The sequence below is a fragment of the Panthera leo genome, chromosome C1 (assembly GCF_018350215.1).
Source record: "Panthera leo isolate Ple1 chromosome C1, P.leo_Ple1_pat1.1, whole genome shotgun sequence".
In the NCBI taxonomy this organism is placed as follows: Eukaryota; Metazoa; Chordata; class Mammalia; order Carnivora; family Felidae; genus Panthera; species Panthera leo.
The window spans coordinates 184817364-184843142 of record NC_056686.1 but is presented as its reverse complement, the minus strand read 5'-3'; the positions used below and the strand labels follow the sequence as shown (position 1 = coordinate 184843142).

Below are 25779 nucleotides of genomic sequence, written 5' to 3'. Positions count from 1 at the left end.
CTACAAAGCTATAATCATCAAGACAGTATGGTACTGGCACAAGAACAGACACTCAGATCAATGGAACAGAATAGAGAACCCAGAAATGGACCCACAAACATATGACCAACTAATCTTTGACAAAGCAGGAAAGAATATCCAATGGAATAAAACATTCCCTTCAGCAAGTGGTGTTGGGAAAACTGGACAGCGACATGCAGAAGAATGAACCTGGACCACTTTCTTACACCATACACCAAAATAAACTCAAAGTGGATGAAAGACCTCAATGTAAGAGAGGAAGCCATCAAAATTCTCGAGAAGAAAGCAGGCAAAAACCTCTTTGATCTTGCCCACAGCAACTTCTTACTCAACACGTCTCTGGAAGCAAGAGAAACAAAAGCAAAAATGTGAACTACAGCGACCTCATCAAAATAAAAAGCTTCTGCACAGCGAAGGAAACAATCAGCAAAACTAAAAGGCAACCGACAGAATGGGAGAAGATATTTGCAAACAACATATCATATGAAGGGTTAGTATCCAAAATCTACAAAGACCTTATCAAACTCAACACCCCAAAAGCAAATAATCCCGTGAATAAATGGGTAAAAGACATGAATAGACACTTCTCCAAAGAAGACATCCAGATGGCCGACACATGAAAAAATGCTCAACATCACTTCTCATCAGGGAAATACAAATCAAAACCACAATGAGATTCCACCTCATACCTGTCAGAACCTGTCAGAATGGCTAACATGAACATCTCAGGCAACAACAGATGTTGGCGAGGATGCAGAGAAAGAGGATCTCTTGTACTGCTGGTGGGAATTCAAGCTGGTGCACCCACTCTGGAAAACAGTATGGAGGTTCCTCAAAGAACTAAAAATAGAACTACCCTACGACCCAGCAATTGCGCTACTAGGCATTTATTCAAGGGATACAGGTGTGCTGTTTCGAAGGGACACATACACCCCCATGTTTATAAAAGCACCATCAACAATAGCCATAGTATGGAAAGAGCCCAAATGTCCATCGATGGATAAATGGATAAAGAAGATGTGTTATAGATATACAATGGAGTATTACTTGTCAATCAAAAAGAATGAAATCTTGTCATTTGCAACTATGTGGAAGGAACTGGAGGGTATTATCCTTAAGTGAAATTCAGAGAAAGACAAAAATCATATGACCTCACTCATATGAAGACTTTAATAGACAAAACAGATGAACATAAAGGAAGGGAAACAAAAATAACATAAAAACATGGAGGGGGACAAAACAGAAGAGACTCATAAATATGGAGAACAAACTGAGGGTTGCTGGAAGGGTTGTAGCAGGGCAGGATGAGCTAAATGGGTAAGGGGCACTAAGGAATCTACTCCTGAAATCATTGTTGCACTATATGCTAATTTGGATGTAAATTAAAAAAAAAAGTAAATATAAAATAAAAATAAAAGACACACAAATATAACAAAGAAAAGAAAAGAAAAGAAAAGAAAAGAAAAGAAAAGAAAAGAAGAGAAAAGAAAAGAAGAGAAAAGAAAAGGAAAGAATAGAAAAGATACTAAAGGGGTGCCTGGGTGGCTCAGTCGGTTGGGCATCTGACTTCGGCTCAACTCATGATCTCGCGGCATGTGAATTCGAGCCCCAGGTCGGGCTCTGTGCTGACGGCTCCGAGCATGGAGCCTGCTTCAGATTCTCTGTCTCCCTCCATCAATCACACTCTGTCTCCCTCTGTCTCTCAAAAATGAATAAACATAAAAAATTTTTTTTTTTTAATTTAAAACAAAAAAAGAAATGATACTGAATATGACACCAACAATGAGCTGTTGTAGTTTTTTTACTTTGATCTCTTTTATAGAAGGTGATAATAATCTGTGGAAAAGGCTTTACTGTACCATGCCAATATACTACAAGGAATATTTCAAAATAATACAAAAGTGATCCACAGACTTGACTATGTGAAGATCAACTGATCCAAAATGTTTTTTTCCTTAATTTTTCATAGTAATTGCCAAAAGTCCAACAAGCTGATTTTTCAAGAAAGATCATTCTAATAACTTTGAGTGTTCAATCCGTGCGATGGTCCAGTCAGGCTTTACTCCTTGTGTAAACTCCCTCTGAAATCTAGGGGAAAAATTACAAATAATATGAATCTTACATTAGTCCAAATACTTCTTGGATAACTATATCATTTCCAAATGTACATTAGAGGCAATTTTTAGCAACAAGCTAATGGTTAATCATAAATAAAAATCAAAACAAAAAAGTTTAATTTACCAATTCAATCAGGAAAAGTATCGTCACAAAATTAGAACATTTTCCACTAAAATGAGAGCATGCACAGAGGAGGGGCAGAGGGAGAAGGAGAGAGTATCTCAAGCAGGCTGCACGCCCAGTAGAGCCCAATGTGGGGCTCAGACTCATGATGGTGAGATCATAACCCGAGCTGAAATCAAGAGTCAGACGTTTAACCACCCGATCTATCTAGGTGCCCCTAAAATGAGTATTTTTAATGAACTGATATATACTCCAACATCTACCAGTCCTTGAGAGAAACTTGGGTATCATTCTGTTGTTAAATACTAGCTAGAACATATGCCTAATATGAGGAAAAATAAATTGGGCAATGGTGATGAAAAGGGTATTTTAGTGGAATTTGGTTTATATACATTAGATCAATCTTGAAAATAACAGTGTTTATGAGCTGCCCATGGCCTTAGTAGGGAATATCAGAGGAATCAAAGATGAGTATTGATTATATTGTTCTTTAATTACAAGTGATATCTTTAAAAGGAGATGATTCTGTAGATTGAAGTATTTAAATATATATTTTATATAATTACAAATAAAGCAAAATTTAAAAAAGAAAAAAAGCACATTTCTTTTAAATAAAGTGAAAAAATAAGGATACAATTCCCTTTTACCCTACTGAAACAGAATAGATTTTCTTAGGTCATTTCTGGGATTTGTTATTTTAAATTAGGTTTATATACTTTCGGCAACATAATAGTATTCTCTTTTAAATATTAAATTATGTCTCCAGTAACCTGCTTGACTGGTTCACTGTTCCAAATTTTATTAGCAAAAAATACACGATAGTGTCTCTTTTAAATACATTGCTAACTTACTAGATAGTACCTCTTTACAGGCAGGAACTCTTCATTTTTGTATCTGAAACCCTAACAGGCAGGGTACTTGATAAATAAGGAATGATCAGTAAATGTCTAGTGAGTGAATCACCCATGTGCCACCTGTGGCATATTTTATTTCCCGAGTAAGGTTATAACCATACGCCCCATCCCACATGCTCTTCTGCAATGGGACCCTGCTATTGCCCGATAAAAGGTGGAATCTCTCCATGTCCTTTCAACTGTGTAGGTCCTATGACTGCTTTGACAGGTAGACTAAGGTGGAAACGATGTTCCAATCCTGGGATAGCCCTTTACCAGCCTAGCTGACCACCTGGTAAAACATGTGAACAGCTGGAGACTGCCACAGGCCCAAGCCATGAAGAGAGGCCCTGGGGAATGAGACATTATGTGCGGAAGCCAAGGAGCACCAAGTGGGGCACGTGTGAGTGAAGAAGCCATCGTGGAAATGATTTCTCCAGCCCTTGCCACCCTGGTTGATGGCAGGTGAAGCAACGAAAACCTCATGGCTGTGCCTTTCCAAAATTCCTGAGCAGTAAAGCAGCAGACAAAATAAATGGCTGCTTAAAGTTACTGAGTTCGGGAGTGGTTTATGACACATCGATAGACAGCTGAAACACCTTTTAATTACATTCAGCAGCATTACCTCTTTCTAATTTCTCAACACTTCTGTTTCATATCCAGTATGCCTTTATGACTTTCTCTCTTCTTAAATAACTTGTCAAATTTCAATGCTTTTCTTCCTAAAGCTCCCTTTAGCTTTCATACCTTCATACTTCCTTCATACTACCTTCCATTTTCTAGAGAAAGGAAACAATGAGATGGGATTAGACTTACTCATAGCTTGCACTAAGAAGTTGTTTAGTTTCCACGTTCTGATCCCCCAATTTAACCTGGAATACACTGGCTCCACTTAAAGTTTCACTGGGGATGTTGGCACTGGTTAGATACCAAAAGCACATCAGGATGTTAACAAACTTCCTTCCTTAGAGAAAAAACACACACACACACATACAAATACAAATCACAATAATCTATCATCCATATATTCAAAATGAAATTAGAAAGTGGCAGTAGCTACACGAGTTTGTATAGATCCTATTTTGTACGTATTCTAGTCTAACTAGAATAACAAAGTAAGATACTTACATTGATTTCTTCTTATTTTTAGAAAATTCTCGTAGGGTTTATGACATATTTACCTTCTCTGTATCTCAGAAATAATAGTTATGATTTATTGAACATGTACTGTTTACCTTCATTCACTCTGCTATGTGCCTAGTGATTCTAACAAGGTCCTGGGTTAAAATCAAGTAGTGACCATGGTGCTGAGATTTAATTTGAAATGTTAGGGAGAAGAAAATATTTGTCACTAAAAGTACCTATAGAAATGTTTCAAGTTAACATGCATATGAAAAATGTTTAACTATTAAAGAGTCCTATATCAGAACTGCCTTGGAAAGTATGTAAGCAAAGGCTAGATTTCCTGTGTGCCTGGCACATAATACATTTGCAAATATTTGTAAAAGGAACAAATGAGTCAATAAATTTTGGGGAATATTATAGGGAAAAATGTTTGCATTGGACAAGGAGAAAAATGAGATAACCAGTAAAGTTCCTTTTAATCTTTTTCATTATCTCCAAATAAATCCAATTTGGGAGTTCCACAGTTAATCTTACTTTCAAAACAGTCTTTAACTGATATTTTTTACTTTTTACTCCTCACTCTTATTTAATCTACAGCTAGACATTTAAAATGTTCAATTGTTTCCTTCAAATTAGGAAATTTGAAACATATATTTTCTATTTGAGACATGATAGCAGCCTTAGACAATTGTCATCAACTTAAGTGACAATATCTTCTCTTGCGAATGAAATAATAGTAGAGGAAGGTGCTTAGATAGAAGGGCTTAAATAACTATTACCATATCTTAACTCTTTCGTAGGTAGGTCCTTAAAGAATGAACGTATTATTTTTCTTGAATTTCTAAACATATCCACTGTACCAACAAAACCCCACTATTTCATGATTATCCACTAGTTTAGCCTATCTGGGCAATTATTTATCATTTAAAGTTGACTATGTTCCAGCAGTACCTTTCTCATCATAGTAAATGGAGATGTCTCCTGTTGATGTGTATACAATTTCATCTATGTCAGCAGCAAGGGCATTTTTATGGTTATCAGGTAATGAAGTAACCTTTTCCTTCAATACATGTAGCACCTAAGTATGGAAAAAAGCAAACCATAGTTCACCTACTGAATTTTCAAAAGCCTTTCAGTAAGCAGATGAATTCTTTATGGAATGAATTTTTCTAAACCTACTTTTTTTAATGTTTATTTATTTTAGAGAGAGAGCATGAGGAGGAGAGGAGCAAAGAGAGAGGGAGACACAGAATCCAAAGCAGGCTCCAGGCTCTGAGCTGTCAGCACAGAGCCCGACGTGAGGCTCAAACCCACGAACCGCAAGATCATGACCTGAGCTGATGTCGGATGCTTAACTGAGCCACCCCAGCACCCCTAAACCTATTTTTAAATTTACTACATTTACTCATATTCAAAAGCAATCCTGAAAGGCATCTAATTGTTCAACAGGTAATTCCTACAGAACATTCAGTACAAAAACAAGTGTAAGACATCGTATTTACTTAGCTATACCTTAAGTAGCAAGCATTCTATGCTTTTATATGACCCAAAGTACCCAAAAGTAAAGATACAAGGACTCTACTTTGGCTGATGGCACACATACTACTTTTAAGCATAAATAAGGGTAATGCATATCATTCTATTGCAAGAGAGTAATACACTTATTTTTAAAGGAAAATTAAAAGTATACTTTACCTCTTTGGCCACAAGTTCTTCCAATAGATCAAATTTACATTGTGACAGCAACTTGGACACATGAGCAAAAGCCTTTTAAAAAAAAAAAAAGGTGAGGAGTGGTAATCATTATTTCAAAACATCATGCAAAATACCATACAACATACAATGCTCATACTTAATTAGCTTGATATCACAAAGACTATTTTATGATAAAGGATAAGCAATGTCAAATACTATGATATGCTTCAATGTTGCTTGGCTTGTCTCTTCTCATATGGCCTTCCCACATATACAGTAGTGAGCTGATTGCCAATTAGGTAACCACTCTTAGGACCTGGGAAAAGATGGTATATGTATAAGCATAACTCTTCACATAAGAATCCTCCTACAGAATTCCTTTTAAAATAATAATGAAGTAATCACTGTTATCATTGAAATGACTATTATATGACCCCTCCCCCTTCCTCAAGAACCCAAAGAATTTTGTAAGTAGTACATTCCAGATTGTAATGGGAGTCTGGAGATCTGGGCTGCAATCTGAACCTCATTAAGATAGGGAAGGCAGGTTTGGGAAAGTGGGAGAAAATATAATGAGTTTACACAGTCTAATACAGTGAGATGTATGAGATCCCATTTAAAAAAATATTTTATTTATTTTTGAGAGAGAGAGAGAGAGAGAGAGAGAGAGAGAGATTATGAGCAGAGAAGGGGCAGAGAGAGACGCAGAGAATCCCAAGGAGGCTCCACTCTATCAGTGCAGAGACCAATGCAGGGCTTGAACTCATGAACTGCGAGATCATGACCTGAGCCAAAACCAAGAGTTGGATGTTTAACCAAATGAACTACCCAGGTGCCCCGATATCCCATTTTAAAGTAGGGAGGAACCGACTACAATCCTCCATATTTTTAGCCGTGAGAAATGAAACTGTGTATAAGACCTACCTGTTTTCAAGTAGCTTTCAGTCTACTTGAGAAGGGAGGCAAGTAAACGGACAAGTTCAAGAATTATGACAGGGGCAAGAACAGGATGACTTGAGCAGAAGCACCACTTAAGTCAATCTGGGAGGACCAGAGAGGGCCTCTTAAAGGAAGGAACATCTCAGATGAAATGCAAGGAACTGGCAAGACAAAGCAGATGCAAAGGCATGTCAGACAGACAATAATAGTTTGGGATGGAATGTTATGGGATGAACTGTTTCCCCCGAATTCATATGTTGAAACCCTAACTCCCAGTACCTCAGGACTGAATTTGGAGACAGGGTCTTTAAAGAAGTGATTAAGTAAGATGAGGGGGGGCCTTAGCCCAACCTGACTAGTGTCCTTATAAGAGGAAATACTGACACACAAAGCACCAGGGGCACATGCACACAGAGGTGGGGGGGGGGGGGGGGACAAGAGTGAGGACACAGAAGACAGCCATCTGCAAGCAAAGGAGAGAGACTTCAGAAGAAACCAAACCTATCAATACCTGGATCTTGGACTTCTATCCTCTAGAACTGTGAGGAAATAAAGTTCTGTGCCCCAGACTGTGGTATTTTGCTATGGCAGCCCTGGCAAACAGACATAATAAGAGTTGTTGAATTTTCAGAAAATGCATATATCCAAATGGATTCCAGGACCCCTTGCAAACATGTGAGAGGCCCTCAGGGTTCAAAGACACTATCTGTATTAATAAGCCTTCATGTGAGGAAGACGGGTGGTATTTAGGTAAGAAGAAAAAAGACCATAACAATCATGGTGAAACCAACCACTACATTCTAGTTTGTATGGCCAAGGTGTGATGTTTGTGTGGCCTAAGAAGATCACACCTGAGCAAATTATCTGATCAGATAATATCGATCAGGAGGCTGCTCTGAGAAGGCTTAGATGATACAGGAGTGTCTAACCTAAAGAGGCTAGGAAATAGCCTATACAACATGCAAGAAGATGCAGGAAGATACAGGAAAATAAACACTATATGATTAATGTGGTTTGATGGCAGTAATAGGGAAGATGGATCATATGCACATATCAATAGTGTGACATTGTGATATAAGAAGAAAATATACACTTGTTCTCTGTTCCACCTCCCGGCACAGAGTTCCTAAAACAAGCCCCTTTCAACCATACCGGAGTTCAGGCTAAGGAGGTGACTCTTGTCAGAAGAACCAACCACGTGATCGGAGGGTTGAAACTTTCAGCTCCACCCCTAGACTCAGGAAGGGAAGAGGGGCTGGGGATTGAATTAATCACCAATTGCCAATGATTTAATCATTCGTGGCTAAATAATGGAACCTCCATTAAAAACCCTAACGAAGGAATTAGAAGAGCTTCCAGGTTGGTGAACATGTGGAGATGCTGGGAAAGTGGTGCACCCAGAAAGCACGGGAGCTCCATACCCTTCCCACATGCCTTGCCCTATGCATCTCTTCCATCTGGCTGCTCCTGAATTGTATTCTTTCTAAAAAACTGAAAATAGCAAGTAAAGTGCACTCCTTAGTTCTATGAGCTGTTTTGGCAAATCATGGAACTTGAGGAAGGAGAATGTGGGAACCCTCTATTTATAACTGGCCAGTTAAATGGAGGCCTAGACTTGTAATTAGCATCCGAAGTGGAGTCAGTCATGTGGGACTGAGCCCTTAACCTGTAGGATCTGTATTAACTCCAGGGAGTTAGTGTCAGAACTGTTGTAAGTGCCCTGATGAGGCATTGATGACAAGGAGTATCTAACCTAGAGAGGCTACTAAGAAATAGTCCTCTTTTTCATAGAAAAGGACAAAACTTAAGATATATAAGAAAACATACAGTATATGATTACTGCTGTTTGATGGCAGTAAGAGGGAAGATTCCATATTATATGTACATATTAATGGAAAGCAGGGTCTGTGGAGCTAATAAAGCTATAGCACTGGACCACATATTTCTCTGGCTCATGTGATGAATAAAAGCTTATTCAGACCATAATTAACCTTCTCAATTTCTAGTGACTGGAGACCAAGACTGCTTATAGACAGGGTCACAAGACATTGCTTACAATGCATCCTTGAGCCAACTGTTTTATCATCTGTAAAGGAGAATTAGACTAGAATGGTCCTGATGATGCCTTTTTGTTTTCATGTTCTCTGATATAAAAAAAAAAAAATCTGAATGAACGTGCTCTAATGATAACTTGATATTCACAACCCAAGATAACATTTTCTTGCTGAGAGGTTAGATTAAGGAGAAAGGGCAAGTGGAGCCCATGAGAGTAGATGAACTAGCTAAGGCTTTTGCACCAGATTATTCCTAAACCCTAGACTTTTAAACCCATGCAAAGAAGACACAGTTGCATTATTGCATAAAGAGATCTAGTAGGGTGGAGGTTTTTTGGCCATGTCCTCTTAAATCTTAGGTGTTAAATAACTGCTTTGCTTGATATAAAAGGTATGTTATAAGTAAGCATTGGTTTAAAGGAATTGATAAATATTTGCCATGGATGACCCAACATTCCTTTTGGAAATCACAATGGTTAAATGCACAAAAACCGACTTAGATGAGGCAAAACGTGTATACAGACTGGCTGATGAAAGGATGGAGATACTACTTAATAGCAAGGATGAGGGCAAAAATAGCTAATAGCTGGAGACCAGAGAGTGGTCTGGATCAGAGAGTGGCTAAAAAGTGTCCCATGCTCCTCTGTGTTCAGAGGAAATGGGGTGTAAAACCTGATTCCTGCCCAAGAAGGGGAGAGGGTTTCCATTCCTCACTGACACATAAATGAGCTGGTCCAGTCATTTAATATGTTATGAGGCACACAAGTTCATGTGTCCTCAGTGGGCATTGTGGAGGATAGTAGAATCACACCAATTTACCTCTACATGACAAAAGATTTTGAGAACTGATATGAGCAGAGGTTTACCACTTATAACGCTATTAATCAAGCCTGCCTTTTGCTTTTTAACTTTTTTATAAACACATAAATCAGTCAAGAGTTGACTCAGGGAAGCAGGAGGCAGGAGTTAATATTGACACTGATTATATGAAGTTGGAAACATTTATTTATACAATCAGTACTGCGAAATAATTACAGTTATAGCATAAGTTTAAGGTATATGGCAGTATGAACTGGGAAATAAACTATGACTTCTATTTATCAACAGTTCTGAAATGTTCGGGAATGACAAACTCTCCGAGGGATTCGAAAGACATTTATAGATGGACTTTCATCCCAGAAAAATGCATGTACACAAAAAAATCCGTAAATAATCTCAGGACCCAAAGTGACTGTTATGGGACAAGGGTAAGGCAAGGTATTATCAGCCACTCAGAAAGAAAGAGAAAGAAAAGGGAAGGGGTCAGGGTTATGAATCACCAAAGGCTATTTCTCAGTGTGTAGGATGTTATGCACTTATTAGCGACCAGGTTGCTCAGCAAATTCTTTGAAAGGGTAAAACTCCTTATCTCTAAGTTAGTCTTTAAAGAGTATGATGGGGGAGAATTCGGGGTTAGGGAGATGGGCTGGGGAGCTCTGCCAAATGGCTAGCAGGAAGTTTTGTTTTTCTACCTAAAATTACATTATTGCATTTGAAAATGCTACCTTATTTACTCTTCAAAACGATCGCATCTACTCATTCATTTATTCAACTAACATTTGTGGAGGGCCTGCTATGTGCCAGGCATGGTCTTCTTAATTTTGCAGAAAGTGATGTTCAGAAAGATAAAACCATGTAGCTTTTAGGTGGCAGAAATGGGCTTTGAATCGAATTCATTTCTATCGGATTCAAAACCTGTAGAGCAGAAAAAGGAATTGGAGGACTTCAGCTGGTGGAACTGGTGTCTCAATCGAACCCCTCTTCCTCCTCGGCGACCGTGCAAACGTAAGAAGCAGCTGAATTTTAGTCAAGAAGTAGCGGAGGGCTGTGTCTGGGTCACTACCCACTTTGGATACCTTGGGACCCAGTGAGGAAACCTCATCGCTAAACACTTTTTGCATGGAACCGCTGAATGCAGGAGAGGCGAACAGGTCACCCCCAAACAAATGAACAAACCTGCTTCGCTCCCTCAGAGAATTCTGCGATGCTGAACTCTTGGTCGAAATAGGCCCAGATCAGGAAGGCGTAAATTCGAGTCCGAACCCAGTTGATGGGGTTGGAGAATCCCAGAATGATCATCTTGGTTTTCTGGCGCGGCTGGGGCTGCTCCTCGGCGCTGTAGCTGCGCCGGGGGTAGGCAGGGAAAGCGGAGAGGGCTGCGGGTAGTCCCGGAGGGCTGAGCAGGGGACGCTGCGGGCCCCGAGCGGGCAGCGCCGAGGCCCAAGTGACTCGAGGAAGCGGTATCGGTCCGGAGCCGAGGCGGCGGCGGCAGAAGCGGCAGAGTTCAGCCAACGGCGGTCTCACCTCGGTTCCACGGGGAGTCCGGGGTCGGCCGGCCCCGCCGGGCAGCGGCGGAGCGAGCAGCAAGCGGGGCAAAAGACGAAAAGCCAGCGCCATCTTTATGGCTTTTCACCCCAGTCCCTGTCTGTGCCGTGTCGAATGAAAGTCGGTGGGAAACCAGCTTGGCCGCATCCGGAGGAGACTAGAGAGTGAATCTGGCCTGTTGCTGCCACCTCTGGTGAGTCGGCCTCATTCCGGCTCTCCGGCACGCAGCTCACGCGGAGGCCCTGTGGCCCCGGGCCCGGATCTCCGACCAGCCGCTCTAGCGAGTCGAGCGGCCCCGCGGACCTTTTCTCTCCGGGTCGCGTTTCCGGGCGGATGGCGCGCTGACGGACGTGTCGGGCCGGGGTTCCTGGGACTTGAGCGGGACGGGCGTGAGCGACCATGGCCTGGCAGAGCATCCCGGTAGCCCGGCTGGAGGGCGTTTCGCAGGAACAGTTCACGCAGCAGCTCTACCCGCAGGTGAGGCCCTCGGGCAGGCCGAACCGCAGGGAGCCAGGGAATACCTGTCCCTGCCACTCGGGCGGCTCCGAACTGGTTTCTGGAGACCCAGGGTATGGGGAGGAGGCGGCAGGCGGCTGAAGATGGCTTGTTGGCTCTGTGGCCAGGGGAGAGAGCACATGGGGGATGTCGAATGGATCATCTGTCAAGTTTTCCAGGGAGAACAGCGCCACGTTTTCGGGGAGCAGGGTGATAGCGGAGCCAGGAGTGCGAGAAATAGCTTGCCTAATAAGCGCTGCTCGCTGCGAAGGGTGGCTCTGGACGGACTCTATTATTTTGTCTTCCTCCGTTACCATGGCAACGAAGGGAGTTGCGTTGGGTTTCTTAAAGTTTAGAGGTTTCGTCGCCCCACTGGTTGCGTGAAAGGCGCGTGTTGGTCTACTCCACTGACTGGGTTCAGAAGAGCAATTTTTCACTGCATCGAGCCAAAAGGGAAAGCAATGGGAATCCCTCGGGAAACTGACTTCCCCTGGTCTTCGGTTCTAACTAACCTGAATTCCAGTTCAGACGTTGGAACCTCTTATATGTGTAATTCGAACCTCAGTTCCTTAAAAGAATACTCAAGAGGATAATATTAAAGGGAAGTATTTTGACTCGCGGTGCTTTGTAAGGGAATCCAGGCTTCAGAACAGACTAAAGAGTCCAAAAGGTACTTAAAAGAAAAATATAATCCACAAGCTTACAGTTAGTATGCTTATGGTAGAACTCTCCCTCAGCAATTTTACTTGATATTTAGAAGGGTGGTCACAGAGCTACAGTTCTCAGTATGAAAAAAGTCAGGAACGAAGTGTTTTGATTGTTTGTTTGTTTGTTTTTAGGAGTTAGCAATCTAGAGCGAAGATCTAAGCCTTCATTTATTTGAGGGTCTAGTGCTGGATGGGTTGTTGTTGCCCTCCCTACTCCCACCTCAGGGTGTGATCGTATAAGATGCTTGCAGGGCACGATTGTGGAGAAACAATGCATGTGAAAATGCTTCCTAAGATGCATGGCAAAGAGTATTTTGTAACGTAATCTTTACAGACAAGATACATATAATATGTCACAAAGTGGACATACTTAAGTTTCCTAAAGTGGAGTATTGCAAACAACACTCTGGCCACGATGTAATAAATTAGAAACTAATAAAACTGTGAAACAAGACCTTTCTACTTGGAAACACTAAAGAAAATCGATGAGGGGGCATAGTCCTCAGATTTTTAACATGTTTTAATAATTAACAGTGTGATATAGGTGCATGAATAGATAGACCAGAGAAACAGAATAGAAAGTCTGGAGGTGTACGTCTAGAAATAAATTTCCATTCATATGGGCATTTAGTATGTGATGACCATGATGTGTTAAAACTCACTGGGGCAGGGGCGCCTGGGTGGCTCAGTCGGTTAAGTGGCCGACTTCGGCTCAGGTCATGATCTCGTGGTCCGTGAGTTCGAGCCCCGTGTGGCTCTGTGCTGACAGCTCAGAGCCTGGAGCCTGTTTCAGATTCTGTGTCTCCCTCTCTCTGACCCTCCCCTGTTCATGCTCTGTCTCTCCCTGTCTCAAAATTAAATAAAACGTTAAAAAAAATATTAAAAAAAAATCACTGGGGCAAAGGAACTTTTAAATAAATGATGCGGGGGCAACTAGGTAGTCATTTTAAAAAATGATAAAATTAGATTTATATCTGACATCATACACAAGAATAATCAAATCTCTAAATGGATCAGAGAAATAAATGTAGAAAAATTAAACTACATGGGTGTTAGAAGAAAACATGGATAAATTCCTCCATAATCTAGGTCAGTGGACAGTCTAACTGTGACTGAAAATTCAGGTGTGGTAACAGATTAAAATTTGAATACATAAAATACAAGCTGGGGAAGAAAGTATTTGCAACATGTTTCATAAAAGGGCAGAAAAGGCCATGTATATGAAGAACTTCTAAAAATTAAAGGGGTGGGGTGTGAAAGGCCAAAAATCTGATAAAATGTGAGCAGTTGACCAAAAAAAAAAAAAAAAAAAAAAAGATAAAAAATAGCCTCTACACATGAAAAGATGTTCAACTTTACTTATAAGAGAACTTAAAACTACACTGATATACCATTTCTTATCTATGGCTTTAATAATACTCTTGGTGAGGCTGTGAAGAAACTGGAACTCTCACACTTTATGCCAAGTGGTACAACCCTTGTGGAGAGGAATTTGGCATATCTAACAAAACTATGTGTGTTTACTTTATAACCCAGCAATCCCTCTTTGAGGAGTTTACTTTGGGGATTATTGCAAATAATCTAAAAATACTATGCACAGGAGAGTGATTGGTTAAATTGTTCATTTACATTATGGTGTACAAAGCAGTAAAAAAGAATGAGGGAGATAATCTGAACTGATAGCAGTGATTTCCAGGATATATTTTTAAATTAAAAAAAAAAATCAAATTGCCAAAAAAAACCCCACAAAATATGCCACTTTTTTTTTTTTTTGTAAAAAAGAAGGGGAAATAAGGAAGTATATGTGTTTCTGTTCTCTGCCAAACAAACAAACAAAACCAGGAACGATAAGCCAAAAATGAGACTGGTTATCTATAAGGGATGAGTGAGCAGGAAGTGGAAGAATATGGATGGGATGACCTCTTCGCATAGTTTTGACTCTGGAGATCACATTAATGTTTTACATTCTAAAGTAATACTGATAATAAAATTAATGATGAGTAGTGATTAAAAAAACCAAAACTCTAATGTAGAATTTAAAAAAATAACAAGTGAACTTAAGTAAGGGGGAGGAAGATAAGTAACCCAAATCACTTTTGAACACAGTACTTGGTATGTCTTCAGTCTAAAGACAAAAAGAACTGTAAACAAATACTGAACTCTAGTTAATAGACTTGCTTTTTACAGTGATATGACTTAGCAATCGTGAAAGTATTTATTGTGAATTCTGGGATTATGCAATTGATTAAACATTGAAGATGATAGCAACAAGGTTTCTCACTGTTAACAGAAGAGAGTTACAAATATATAAACAATGAAATTTAAAATGAACCTTGTGGTGTAAGATCGGTATTGGGATTTCAGTGTTGGTGGTATTTTGGTTCGTTCATACATACATCTATTAAGTGCATATGTGTATATAGTGTATATGTATGCTTGGAGAGAGAAATAGATATAGGTATATACATATGTGGGCTATGTGTGATTATGTGTGTGTCTTTGGGAAAAGGAGAAATGAATATACACAGACTTTCACACATTTCTTAGCTTTGTCCACTGAGAAGGCCTAGAAGTAATGACAGCCCAATAGCAATGAACACACCTAATACCAAGATCATGGTTTCTAAATATGAAATGACTGTAGGGCTGGGACAGAAAAAGTATAAAAGGATTCTGGATTGTGGTTTTTTGCTATAAAGAAAGGAAGTGTTCAGGTAAAAATTCACAAGAGCCAGCTTGATTGGATCCTACTGACCAAATGTGAGATATTTTGAGCATCAAATTAAATCAGTAGATTAAACCAAGTGAGTAAAATAAATAAATGGAGATGTTAGAGCTCATTTTGACATTAGAATCCTACCTAATGTAGAAGATGATGAAATTTTTTTAAAATCATGATTTTTGCATTCATCATAGTAATACTTGATTCAGGCAGGAATTACCAGTTGCTCAAAATTAACATCACAAATAATAGAGCAAAATATGTGCTACCTGATGTGTTGCACTGAGGAGGACACAGCATTGCTTCTGTGGTACATTTCTTCCAAAAATATATGACCTGAATCTAATCACGGAGAAACATGAGATAAACTGAAATAGAAGGGCATCCTACAAAATAATTGGCTTGTACTTTTCAAAAATGTCAAGGTAATGGAAGAAAAAGGCTGAGGAACTGTTCCAGATTAAAAGAGACATGGCAACTAAATGCAATGTGGGATTTCAGAAATAGACAAAAAAAAAAAAAAAAAAAAAAGCTATAAGAGATAATTGGACAATTAGCAAATTGGATATGGATTGTAAAGTAGTAGTATTTTTATCAGTGTTAAATCTAATTTTGATAATTATTCTGTGGCTATGTAAGAAAACATCTTTGTTCTCAGAAACTATACTCAAGTTTTTGGAGATAAAGAAGTGTGATGTCAGCAACTTACCTTGAAGTTAATTTATTTTTAATAATATGTTCCTCTCTATACACATAGTGAACATGAGAGCAAATGGTGAAATAAATGGGGCAAAATGTTATATTAACAGTTGGTGAATCAGAGTAAAAGTATATGGGAGTTCTTTGTAATGTTCTTGCAACTTTTTCACAAGTTGGAATAGTATCAAAATAAAAAGTTACAAACAATATTGACTGTAAAGTACACATTTTAATTATTTATATTTTTGTTATAAATAGCACTTGTGAAAATGCTGTAAGTAATGTTCAGATTTGTTGTTCCTAGCTAGTGATGGCACTGCTGTTTTGTTTGGTTTGTTTTCCTAATGTTAAATTTTGTTCTAAGTATATTACATTGTTGCTCTTCCTGTTTCAGTTACAGCATGAATTGTCAAAAGGTCTGAGTCTGAGCATCTTAGGATCAAGAATCATTTCTTACTGTTTTTGTCCCTGTATTGCCAGATATAACTCCTCATATATTATTCATTTTCCCTAATTTTTTGTTGTATGTTTTTGCCACTTACAGAGAAAACCTCTAGTGTTGGAAGGAATCGATTTGGGGGCATGTACAAGCAAATGGACAGTGGATTACCTGAGCCAAGTTGGAGGGAAAAAAGAAGTAAAGATTCATGTTGCTGCAGTTGCCCAGATGGACTTCATTAGTAAGAACTTTGTATATAGGTATTTTCTTCTGAGGCTTACTCTGGGATTACAAATAGCTTTTAAACCTTTATAAAATAGTTTTGTATTATTATATAAAGACCATACTGCATTTCATCTTTTGGCTAGTTTGATACAGTCATGGAATAGCTTACTAATTTTTAAATTCTAAATTTGCATAATTATATAAAGACATTTTCAAAGACCATTTTTTAAATAGGGTATATGCCTGCTACCTTCTGGAACTCTGGAAGGAACCAGATTTCTATAACTTGAGTTAGATTAACCCCCAAATTGGGTCTGCTGTAGTCATTCAGTGCTTCATTAATTAATTGATCCTACCTCATTAGTAATTGTTATCTAGAGTAATGAATTCTAAAGTTTCCCTTCATAACCTAGCTTGATTTTTAATGCCCTTATTTTTAAAAGATTTTCTAATTCTTCATTGTTAGAAAAGCATAAGCCCATGTTTTCTTTTTTCTGCTCCCTCCAGAAATATAGGTCAGGTAGTTGCTATGTTTGCTATAGGTTTTCATCAACTTGGATAACTTAAAAAATCATAATTTTCTTTTTTGACACAATAACCTTAGATACTTTTAATTTCCCTTGTGTTTATCATTTTATGCTTGAGATGTCTTAAAAGTAAGTAAGATAGTTAAAAGCTGCTGAACGTCCAAACTTCAATGTTTTAAATGCTATAATCTTACATATTTAATATGCTATTTATTCCTATAAGTTTCATTAAAAATGTTTAAAAAAAACAAATTTTTATATTCTGTGCACATGCAGTTTCCAGCAAATTCAGTTGAAAAACCATGTAGTTCACAAAAGACTGATTTTTAAAGAAAGGTGGTTCTCACTGTTCCTTCCAGAGTTTAGAGATGAGTTAAACAGAGCTTCTAATGTCCAGAGCCATTCCTTTCTCATTAGAAATATCCAAGCTCATATAGCAGCTTGCCAAAGTATTTCTTAGTTTTTGAGCCTTTGAATATTCACCATTATAGTTTTGGTGTTTAGTAGGCCATGAATTGAATTTAATTGCCATAAGTTTTAATAAGTGCAAGAACTTTTCATTTTTTATTAAACCAGAAAAGTGGAAGAAAGTGCTGGAATGATGAACATTTTTAAGCCAGCAATTAATGATGTTTATTTTCCAGAGCGTCCAAAACCATAACAAATGGGCATTGAAACTTCATCTTGAATTGCTTTGATGTTTTGTCATGTTCCATAAACTTTTCAAAACTTGTTTTGAAGCACATACATTATGTAATAGTTCTTATCCCAGCTTTCTCCAAGCCTTTCACTAGAGCTACTAAAGAGTTGCAAGATTATTTTCTTAGTGCAAGAAAAAAATAGATGCAGTCATTTTTGGCAGTTACCAACCAGGGAGTAGGAAAGAAGGGAGGCATCTAGGTCAAAAGGAGTCTAGAAATCCTACACACATGTATCATTGTTACCACTTCAGTTTAGGGTTGCGTTTCTGCTTACTAAATATTTGAAAAGCAATACATTCCCAAGTCTTAGCTTTTACTTCTTCCTTCTTGGTGCCTCTCATTGTTCCTCTAGAATCAGGGTAGTATGAGGAGAGTCTTGTGTGGTGAAAGAATATTGTTGGTATTTTTCTGGGCGTTTAAAAAAATAAATAAGTCTGACTCTTACATAAGCTTTATTTAACTGCTTCTGTCTATCACATCATCTAATTCCTGTCATCATCCTGCTCTTACTTATACTTTTATTAATCCTGATCTTGATTTTGCAAAGCAGCCTTTGCAAATGGGGACCAGGACAGTGAAGATTTCTTTTTCTTTTTTAAAATGTTGGTAACTACTTTCATGCTGCTAATGGGTACATTATCATCGTTGTTCACCCTACCATCTGTCCTTTCCTGAGCACTTACTATATATCAGGTGCTGTGCCAAGCATCCTAGATTATGTTAGTCATTTAATTTGGAAACTATCTGTGAGGTAGTTTTTGTTGTTTGTTGTTGTTGTTTATGATTATACAGTTGAGAAAACAGGCTTAAAAACATTAAGTAACTTACCCAAGATCATATACCTTGAAATAATGAACCAAATCTATACCCAAATTTGCCTGACTCCACAGAGCCCATGAGACTAACCCCTCTTTGATACTATCTCCCTTACTGGTCTGTCTACCAGTCCAGACAAATGGAATTTAAATAGCAGGTGTCCTTTTTTTTGAAACATGCATAGGATACTTAAAACCTCTAGACCAAGGAACTTCCTAATTCATACCTCATTTCCACCTCTCTCAGCTTTGCTTACATAGAAGCTCTGACAGGCACCACTACATGAGGGAAAAGATTGCTAATAGCACCCAAGTTCTGCTTTTCTTCATTGCCTTGTTCTCGTGCAGGTCTTAAAACCCTTCTGAGTTTTCCTAGTAAAAAGATAAGCCTGGGCTACTGTGCCAATTACAGGGGTAGCTCTGGACCAGAGAAGCTTCTACATTTTCCCCAAACTCTTCAAAGATGCTTTAGTAGGAATAAGGGTATGTGATGAGGTCAGAGAGGAAAACATTGCATAGGGGGATTCCAAGTAAATTTGTTGATATAATTAGCCAGAAACTGTAGTAGGAAATTGGTCTGAGCAAATGGCAGACTCCTTTCTTCTCTCTTGGCAGTGCTCACTCTTGTACATAATTATCAGCAATGTCCTCAAGTTCAGACTGACATTCATAGCCACAGGACTCACTAGTTCGTAATCTGGCATCAGATTCACTTAGCTTTACAAAAGGATACAAGGCGGGAAACCACATTCTAGCAGTATAGGATCAGTGGAACTCTTTATTCCAATACAGTAGCCATTTTTTGGCTCACCAAGTGACAGCTTAGTTGTAAGGGAACAAGACTATATAGGTGGGTACAGAAACACCTTAGTTTAGTCAAGCCACAGAATCCACAGAAACCAGTGACATGAAATGGCCCCGTGAATTTAGCTTCTAGGTTCCACCAAGGGACAAACTCAGTTACAAGAGTTACACTGAACACAGGGAAGCCAAATCTTTTGCTTCTTAACAAATATTTACAGTCCACTCATCAGCCTTTTAGTTCAGACATAGTTTATCAATCAAGGGTCATTTTTACAATAAACAATGTTACCTGATATCACAGCTAACATTCCACATTTATCTTAAATCAATAAGTTTTTATGAAAACATTGCTAGGAGAAGGTAGACCCAAGGTCATCTTATTATAGAGAAGGAGAAAGGGTTTTTGCTAACCCTTTCTCCCCACCTCCTCAGTACACATTTAAGTGGGAAGATATTAGGTAGGAAGAATGAAAAGATTACAACTCTTAATTGGACTTTTGGAGGTTGGAGTGCAGTGGAGGGGTGGAGGAGAGGCTTTTGACCCAGATGCTTTTGAAGACTTCATTGTCTTGATGTTACTGTTGTCATCTTCATGTGGGGGTCAGTACTTTTGATTCTAGAATGTTGAATAGATAGGATGGGACCCAGAGAAATGGTAGCCTTCCAGGCTCAAGAGTAAGACAAAAGGAAACAAACTGCTTCTGTGATGTTCATCTCTGTTTATAAGGGTGGAAGGAGATAGCCATTTAAACAGAAATATTGAAGAAGAATAAAATTTGGTCACTTCACTGAATTCTTCTTGAGGTATTCCTCAGGATCTTAAAAAATTTTTTTTAATGTTTATTTATTTTTGAGAGAGACAGACACAGAATGCAAATGGGTTGGGGCAGAGAGAGAGGGAGGCACAGAATCTGAATCAGGCTGCAGGCTCTGAGCTGTCAGCACAGAGCCCGACATGGGGCTCGAACTCACAAGCTGTGAAATCATGACCTAAGCTGAAGTCAGATGCTCAACTGACTGAGCCACCCAGGCGCCCCACCTCAGGATCTTTAAAATGACAGAGTGGTGGTAGGGCGCCTGGGTGGCTCAGTCAGTTGAGCATCTGACTTTGGCTTAGGTCGTGATCTCATGGATCATGGGTTCAAGCCCCGTGTTGGGCTCTGTACTGATAGCTCAGAGCCTGGAGCCTGCTTCAGATTCTGTGTCTCCCTCTCTCTCTCTCTCTCTCTCTCTCTCTCTCTCTGCCCCTCCACCATTCATGCTCTGTCTCTCTCTCCCTTTCAAAAATAGATAAACACTAAAAAAAATGTTTTTTTTTAAATGACATAGTAGTGAAGGAGACTGAGAGCAGTGTTATGGATGGGCCTCTGTTTTCTGTGGTAGTGCCTAAAGGCAGGAAGATCAGTGAGAGAGGGAAGGACTTGATCTTCACTGGACCATTCGCTTACTATCTCTTCCAAAGTAGCACTAGTAGATTGTTCCATTTGTCAGTCACAAGACTTGTTTTGCCATGACACTTGAAAATAAGTAGCAAGTTTGAAAGTTTGTGTATATGGAGAGATAACCAGATATCACAGAAACATTTTTCTAACAGTAACTTGGAATAGGAGGATACTGACATTAGAATGATTCATTTGCACCATAGATTTAAAAACCTTTAATGTTTGAAATCAAAATTTTAGACAATCTAGGTCAAATAAGCACACTGTTAAATGAATTTTGAAAAATTGCACATAATAGATATAATAAAAATTATGGATACTGTAAAACAGAAGATCATACAACTCCAACAAACCTATATATATACCTATAGAATATTACTGGTTGATTTATTATTAAGTCTAAGGCTACTTTTTGGTTTATTTCAGAACTTTACCTTTTGATTTATTAAGTCTAAGTCTTCTTTTGTGTTTATTTCAGAACTTTACCTTTTGATAAGTTGGTTCAAAGGGCAGCTGAAGAAAAGCATGAAGAATTCTTTATTTCAGAGGTAACTGCTTTGAACATTATTTTCTTTAGAAAGCATTAATATCTGTATACTAGGTGGATTTTCTTGTACAAGAACATTAGATATACCAGAGTTGTAGCCTTCTCTGATAGCTGTTTTTAAGGTTTGGTTATATATGCCATAGATCTAGTTTTGCTATTTATTAGATCTCAAACCTTGGCCATGTTATTTTTCTGTGCCTTGATATACTCATCTATAAAACAGGAACAATAATAGTACCTATTTGATAAAGTTTTTGATACAGTTAACTAAATAAAATCAATGCCTGACATGTAGAAACTACTCACTAAATGTTAGGTATTAATAATACTTTCTTAGAAAATGCTTTGGTGTGTGGGCACCTAGGTGGCTCAGTCAGTTAAGTGTCTAACTTCAGCTCAGGTTATGATCTCACGGTTTGTGAGTTCAAGCCCCACATCAGGCTCCATGCTGACAGTGTGGAGCCTGCTTGGAATCTCTCTCCCCGTCTCTGCCCCTCACCCACTCATGCTCTCTCTCTCAAAATAAACGAACTAAAAAAAAAAAAAAAAAAATGCTTTAAGAAAATGCTTTGGTCTGATATGCAAAGTTCAAATGCTAAAAGAGAACTTTATTTTCGTATCTTATTGACTGTTAGACTGTTTCTGTATTTTATTATTGTTAGTTATTATCAATGTGACTGCTGTTGTATTTGCTGTAACATTTGTTCAGGATTAAATGCAGAAGAATTCTACTTATTTACATTATAATCCAGTTTTAAATAATTCAATTTAAATATCTTGAGATAAGACATTGCGGCTTATATAGAAATACATTTTTAACAAATTCACTGTTATCTCAAAAGCACATTTTAAAAATAAACTGCTTGTTAAGTTTTGAATAAAGCTGTTGTCTGCTTTTGAGCCAGCTGGGCTGGTGGCCAGTTTGGTTGTGATGGGTGCTGCCTGTTCACAGTTGTTTCAGCAGGTAGTGGTTACACTAGATTATCACCAGGATCCCTCCACACTCTGCAGGGCTGTGATTCTATGATATGATTAGATTGTCTACTAAAACTGAATCCATTAGCTTTACCTGAACTAACAGTATATATTCATCTTATTTACAACTTTCCATAATTTTTAGACATAAATCCATAATTTTTAGGTGTAAGATGAATATAGACTATCAACTCAGTCCTCCAGGAAGCAGGTGCACAGATGGGCTTAGGAGTGCAAAAAGATTTATTGGGGAGTAATACCTCTGAAAAGAAAGGGGAGGGTTAGGTGGGGGAAGACAGCATCTCTGCCAGCTCAAGGTGGAACTCCTCAGCAAAGACTGCCTGTTAGAGGAGTCCTGTGTGGGTGGGTGACAGTGTCTAGTCCTTTTCCATCTTGCTCAGTCAGTGGTTGGGGCTACCCCAACAAGAGCGTGACCTTGAAAGGCTGAATTTATTTTTTTCAATCCTGAAATATTAGAACGGACAGAAAACTTAGAATTCCGAAAACCATACTTTGAAACCTATTTACCCAGTAAGAAATTTATAGAAATTATATGAGGCTAGTTAAAAACATAAAAACACTGGATCTGAGGGGCGCCTGAGTGGCTCAGTCGGTTGGGCGGCCGACTTTGGCTCAGGTTATGATCTCACGGTCCGCGAGTTTGGGCCCCGCGGCGGGCTCCGTACTGACAGCTTGAAGCCTGGAGCCTGCTTTGGATTCTGTGTCTCCCTCTCTCTCTGCTCCTCCCCCATTCGTACCCTGTCTCTCTCTATCTTTCAAAAATTAATAAATGTTAAAAAAAAAAAAATTGAAAACACTGGATCTGAGAGCTGAGTTAAATTTTTGGTCCTAGATTTATATGTTGTTAAGATAAATAATGTAGATTTTGAATTTTGTGTTATGATGGTAAGGTGTAGGTATAAAAGAGGCAGAATTCCTGAGTTGGATTGCCCCTGTACTTGACCCAGTATCTCAGTTCTTTAATTTTTAGAGGAAATGCAAGCAACAGTAGTGTTTTATAATTCAAACACTTCTCTACTCTAGCTACTCAGTGAAGGGTAGTTGACAGTTTTTTAAAGTATCAACATAAATTTACTACTCTGATGTGACATATTTCTAATTCATACATGAGCTGACTCTAAAGGATTTGGCTTGAGAATTTATATGATCAGTTATAAGGCTTACCTGGATAAAATGCAGTGTTCCAGATTTTTAAAATATTTATTACTGAAAATATAAATTGTTATATTTATCTCCTATTCTACATTTGCATTACATGAAAAAGTTTGTTGTTAGCTTCCACATTACCTTGAGATCATGTGTGTTATACAAATGAGAATTCTTTTCAGTCTTGTAAACTGTTAAGAGTCTAAGTAATTTAGAGCATAAAATCTAAACTAAGCATTGTAGGGACGCCTGGGTCGCTCAGTCAGTTAAACTTCCAGTTTCGGCTCAGGTCATGATCTTGTGGTCTGTGAGTTTGAGCCCTGTGTGGGTCTCTGCGCTGAGCACTCAGAGCCTGGAGCCTGCTTTGGATTCTGTGTCTCCCTCTCTCTCTGCCCCTTTCCTGCTCGTGCTCTCTCTCTCTCAAAAATAAACATTAAAAAATAAATTAAGCATTGTGTTTTAGACATAGTAGGTATGTGTTGCCTTTCAAATTTATTTCATATAACATTTTGTGGATCTAGTCCTTCTAATAAGCGGCCTATAAAGCTATTTCTTCATATGGCCACCAGAGAGCATTAGTAGAAAGGGTAAGAGAACAGAACTGTTTCGAAAACAACTTAACTGGGTTAGATTTTAAGACTCATTTCCTTCTGTCTTTACTTTCTAATATTTTTAAGTGAATATTAATGTTATTTTTCTTTGCAATATTTAAGGATGAGAAGTACTACTTACGGTCACTTGGGGAAGACCCTAGAAAGGTAAGAATTCTGAATGTAAAACAAATGCTTAAAACCTAAATGGATATATATATTTTAATTGGCACTGTAGTTTTATACTTAGTGCCTGACACATGACTTGTTTCATCTTTTTCCATTATTTTCTCAATGATTTGTGCCCTTGAATAAGATAAAATTATTAAAAGTTGGTTACTTAGTTCTTAAGCAGGACCATAGTATCTTAGTGTTTAAAGTCATCTACTCTAATCTCTATATAATTAAGAAATCCTTTCAACAATATATTTTACAGATGGCCATTCAACTAATAAAATATAATCTAAAATAATTATAAACATTCTGAATAATTCATTATATAAGTTTTGACATGTATTCAGAGTCAAATTAATATGGCTGCCTAAAATGATCAAGTAAGGGGCGCTTGGGTGGCTCAATCGGTTAAGCATCCAACTTAAGCTCAAGTCATGATCTCATAGTTCATGGGTTGGAGCCCCACATCGGGCTCTGTGCTGACAGCTCAGAAGCCTGGAGCCTGCTTCAGATCCTGTGTCTTCCTCTCTCTCTGTCCTTCCCCTGCTTATGCTCACTCTCGCTCACTCTCTCTCAAAAATAAACATTAAAAAAGTTAAAAAATAAAACAATCAAATAAGATTCTGGTTTTTCCTTTTATTTCCCATTTCATTCTTTACTTTCTTTTAGTTTCCTCCCTTAGTAAAACCCACAGGTCTTACATAGTTGATAATGTTCAAATTGTTGACTCATAGATTTTAAATACTTAATATTGGAGTAGATGGCAATTGTATGATTGTTGTTTAAATAGGAAGAACCTCTCTATTAATTAAGCATATAAAGCTTAACAGTACTGATATTGTTGAATCTGCAGTCTTGTTACATAGTCTGTTATTACTTCATTTGAAAGAGCATGTGTTGGCTGTGGTCACCTACTAGTATTTTAAAGCAATGAACAGACTTTTGCCCCATTCCTTCTTGATATCTTGGGCTCTGATGGCAGACTGAAGTAAAACAAGCATTACACCAATATTGCATTTATCATTAAAATTTTTACCATGTTTCTCTCAATGCAGGATGTTGCAGATATCAGAAAGCAGTTTCCTTTACTGGAAGGAGATATTAAGTTTCCAAAATTTTTCAAAGAGGAGCAGTTCTTTTCCAGTGTTTTTCGAATTAGCTCACCAGGATTACAACTTTGGACCCACTATGATGTATGCTACGTAAATGAGAAATCTGAAGCTATAGTCAATCTTTCGCATTTATAGATATAACATTTACAGTTTTAACGTTCTGTAGACTGCCCTAAAGATCTTGGGGATATAATTTGCTGAAACATGAGCTTTGAAAACAGGTGCTCTGCAAGTTGGTGCCTAGTTTCTCATATTTGCATTTCTCTGTGGTCTTGTTATATTGTGTGTATGTAAGTTTTGTGCAGT

At 38.3% G+C, this 25779-nt stretch overlaps 3 protein-coding genes across 9 annotated transcripts in view; 1 reads left to right on the top strand and 2 right to left on the bottom strand.

Moving 5' to 3' along the window:
- Positions 1-1804: 1804 nt before the first annotated feature.
- On the bottom strand, positions 1805-11717 carry MAIP1 (matrix AAA peptidase interacting protein 1). 4 transcript variants are annotated; one of them, XM_042949633.1, is made up of 5 exons: positions 10964-11696; positions 5976-6047; positions 5232-5358; positions 3972-4119; positions 1805-2109 (listed from the first exon to the last, which is right to left on the bottom strand). In XM_042949633.1, the coding sequence occupies exons 1-5, from the start codon at positions 11402-11404 to the stop codon at positions 2031-2033; spliced, it is 867 nt and encodes a 288-aa protein (XP_042805567.1). In that variant the 5' UTR covers positions 11405-11696; the 3' UTR covers positions 1805-2030. The 4 variants fall into 4 exon arrangements, 2 of the variants coding, with proteins under 2 accessions (XP_042805567.1, XP_042805568.1); XR_006205636.1 differs by having other exon boundaries at positions 2023-2109; positions 3972-4073; positions 10964-11706; XR_006205638.1 differs by lacking the exon at positions 3972-4119 and adding an exon at positions 3781-3934 and having other exon boundaries at positions 2036-2109; positions 10964-11717.
- Positions 11615-25779, top strand: part of TYW5 (tRNA-yW synthesizing protein 5) — a 19643-nt gene continuing 5478 nt past the window's right edge. Inside the window, exons 1-5 of one of the 2 annotated variants that reach the window (XM_042949631.1) lie at positions 11615-11809; positions 16500-16654; positions 21387-21456; positions 24311-24355; positions 25417-25554. In XM_042949631.1, coding sequence (XP_042805565.1) covers positions 11732-11809; positions 16500-16654; positions 21387-21456; positions 24311-24355; positions 25417-25554 — 486 coding nt within the window. In that variant the 5' untranslated portion in view covers positions 11615-11731. The remainder of the gene's footprint in view (positions 11810-16499; positions 16655-21386; positions 21457-24310; positions 24356-25416; positions 25555-25779) is intronic. The other variant, XM_042949632.1, reaches the window with a different exon arrangement.
- Positions 22371-25779, bottom strand: part of CC1H2orf69 (chromosome C1 C2orf69 homolog) — a 26399-nt gene continuing 22990 nt past the window's right edge. Inside the window, exons 4-5 of one of the 3 annotated variants that reach the window (XM_042949627.1) lie at positions 25398-25559; positions 22371-22895 (exon numbers count right to left, since the gene is read on the bottom strand). The gene's annotated coding sequence lies outside the window, so the exon portion shown is untranslated. Of the gene's footprint in view, positions 22896-25397; positions 25560-25779 lie in introns of those variants that run through there. The other 2 variants (XM_042949628.1, XM_042949630.1) reach the window with 2 other exon arrangements.

What these genes read in the sequence shown, in the direction of transcription:
- MAIP1 (XM_042949633.1), bottom strand. Translation starts at nt 11,404, where the DNA reads ATGGCGCTGGCTTTTCGTCTTTTGCCCCGCTTGCTGCTCGCTCCGCCG. An exon ending in TCTCTGAGGGAGCGAAGCAG is followed by an intron (nt 6,048 to 10,963) that starts GTTTGTTCATTT and finishes TTTTTTTAAAAG; the next exon opens with GCTTTTGCTCATGTGTCCAA. An exon ending in CTTCTTAGTGCAAGCTATGA is followed by an intron (nt 2,110 to 3,971) that starts GTAAGTCTAATC and finishes TTTTTCCCCTAG; the next exon opens with ATTTCAGAGGGAGTTTACAC.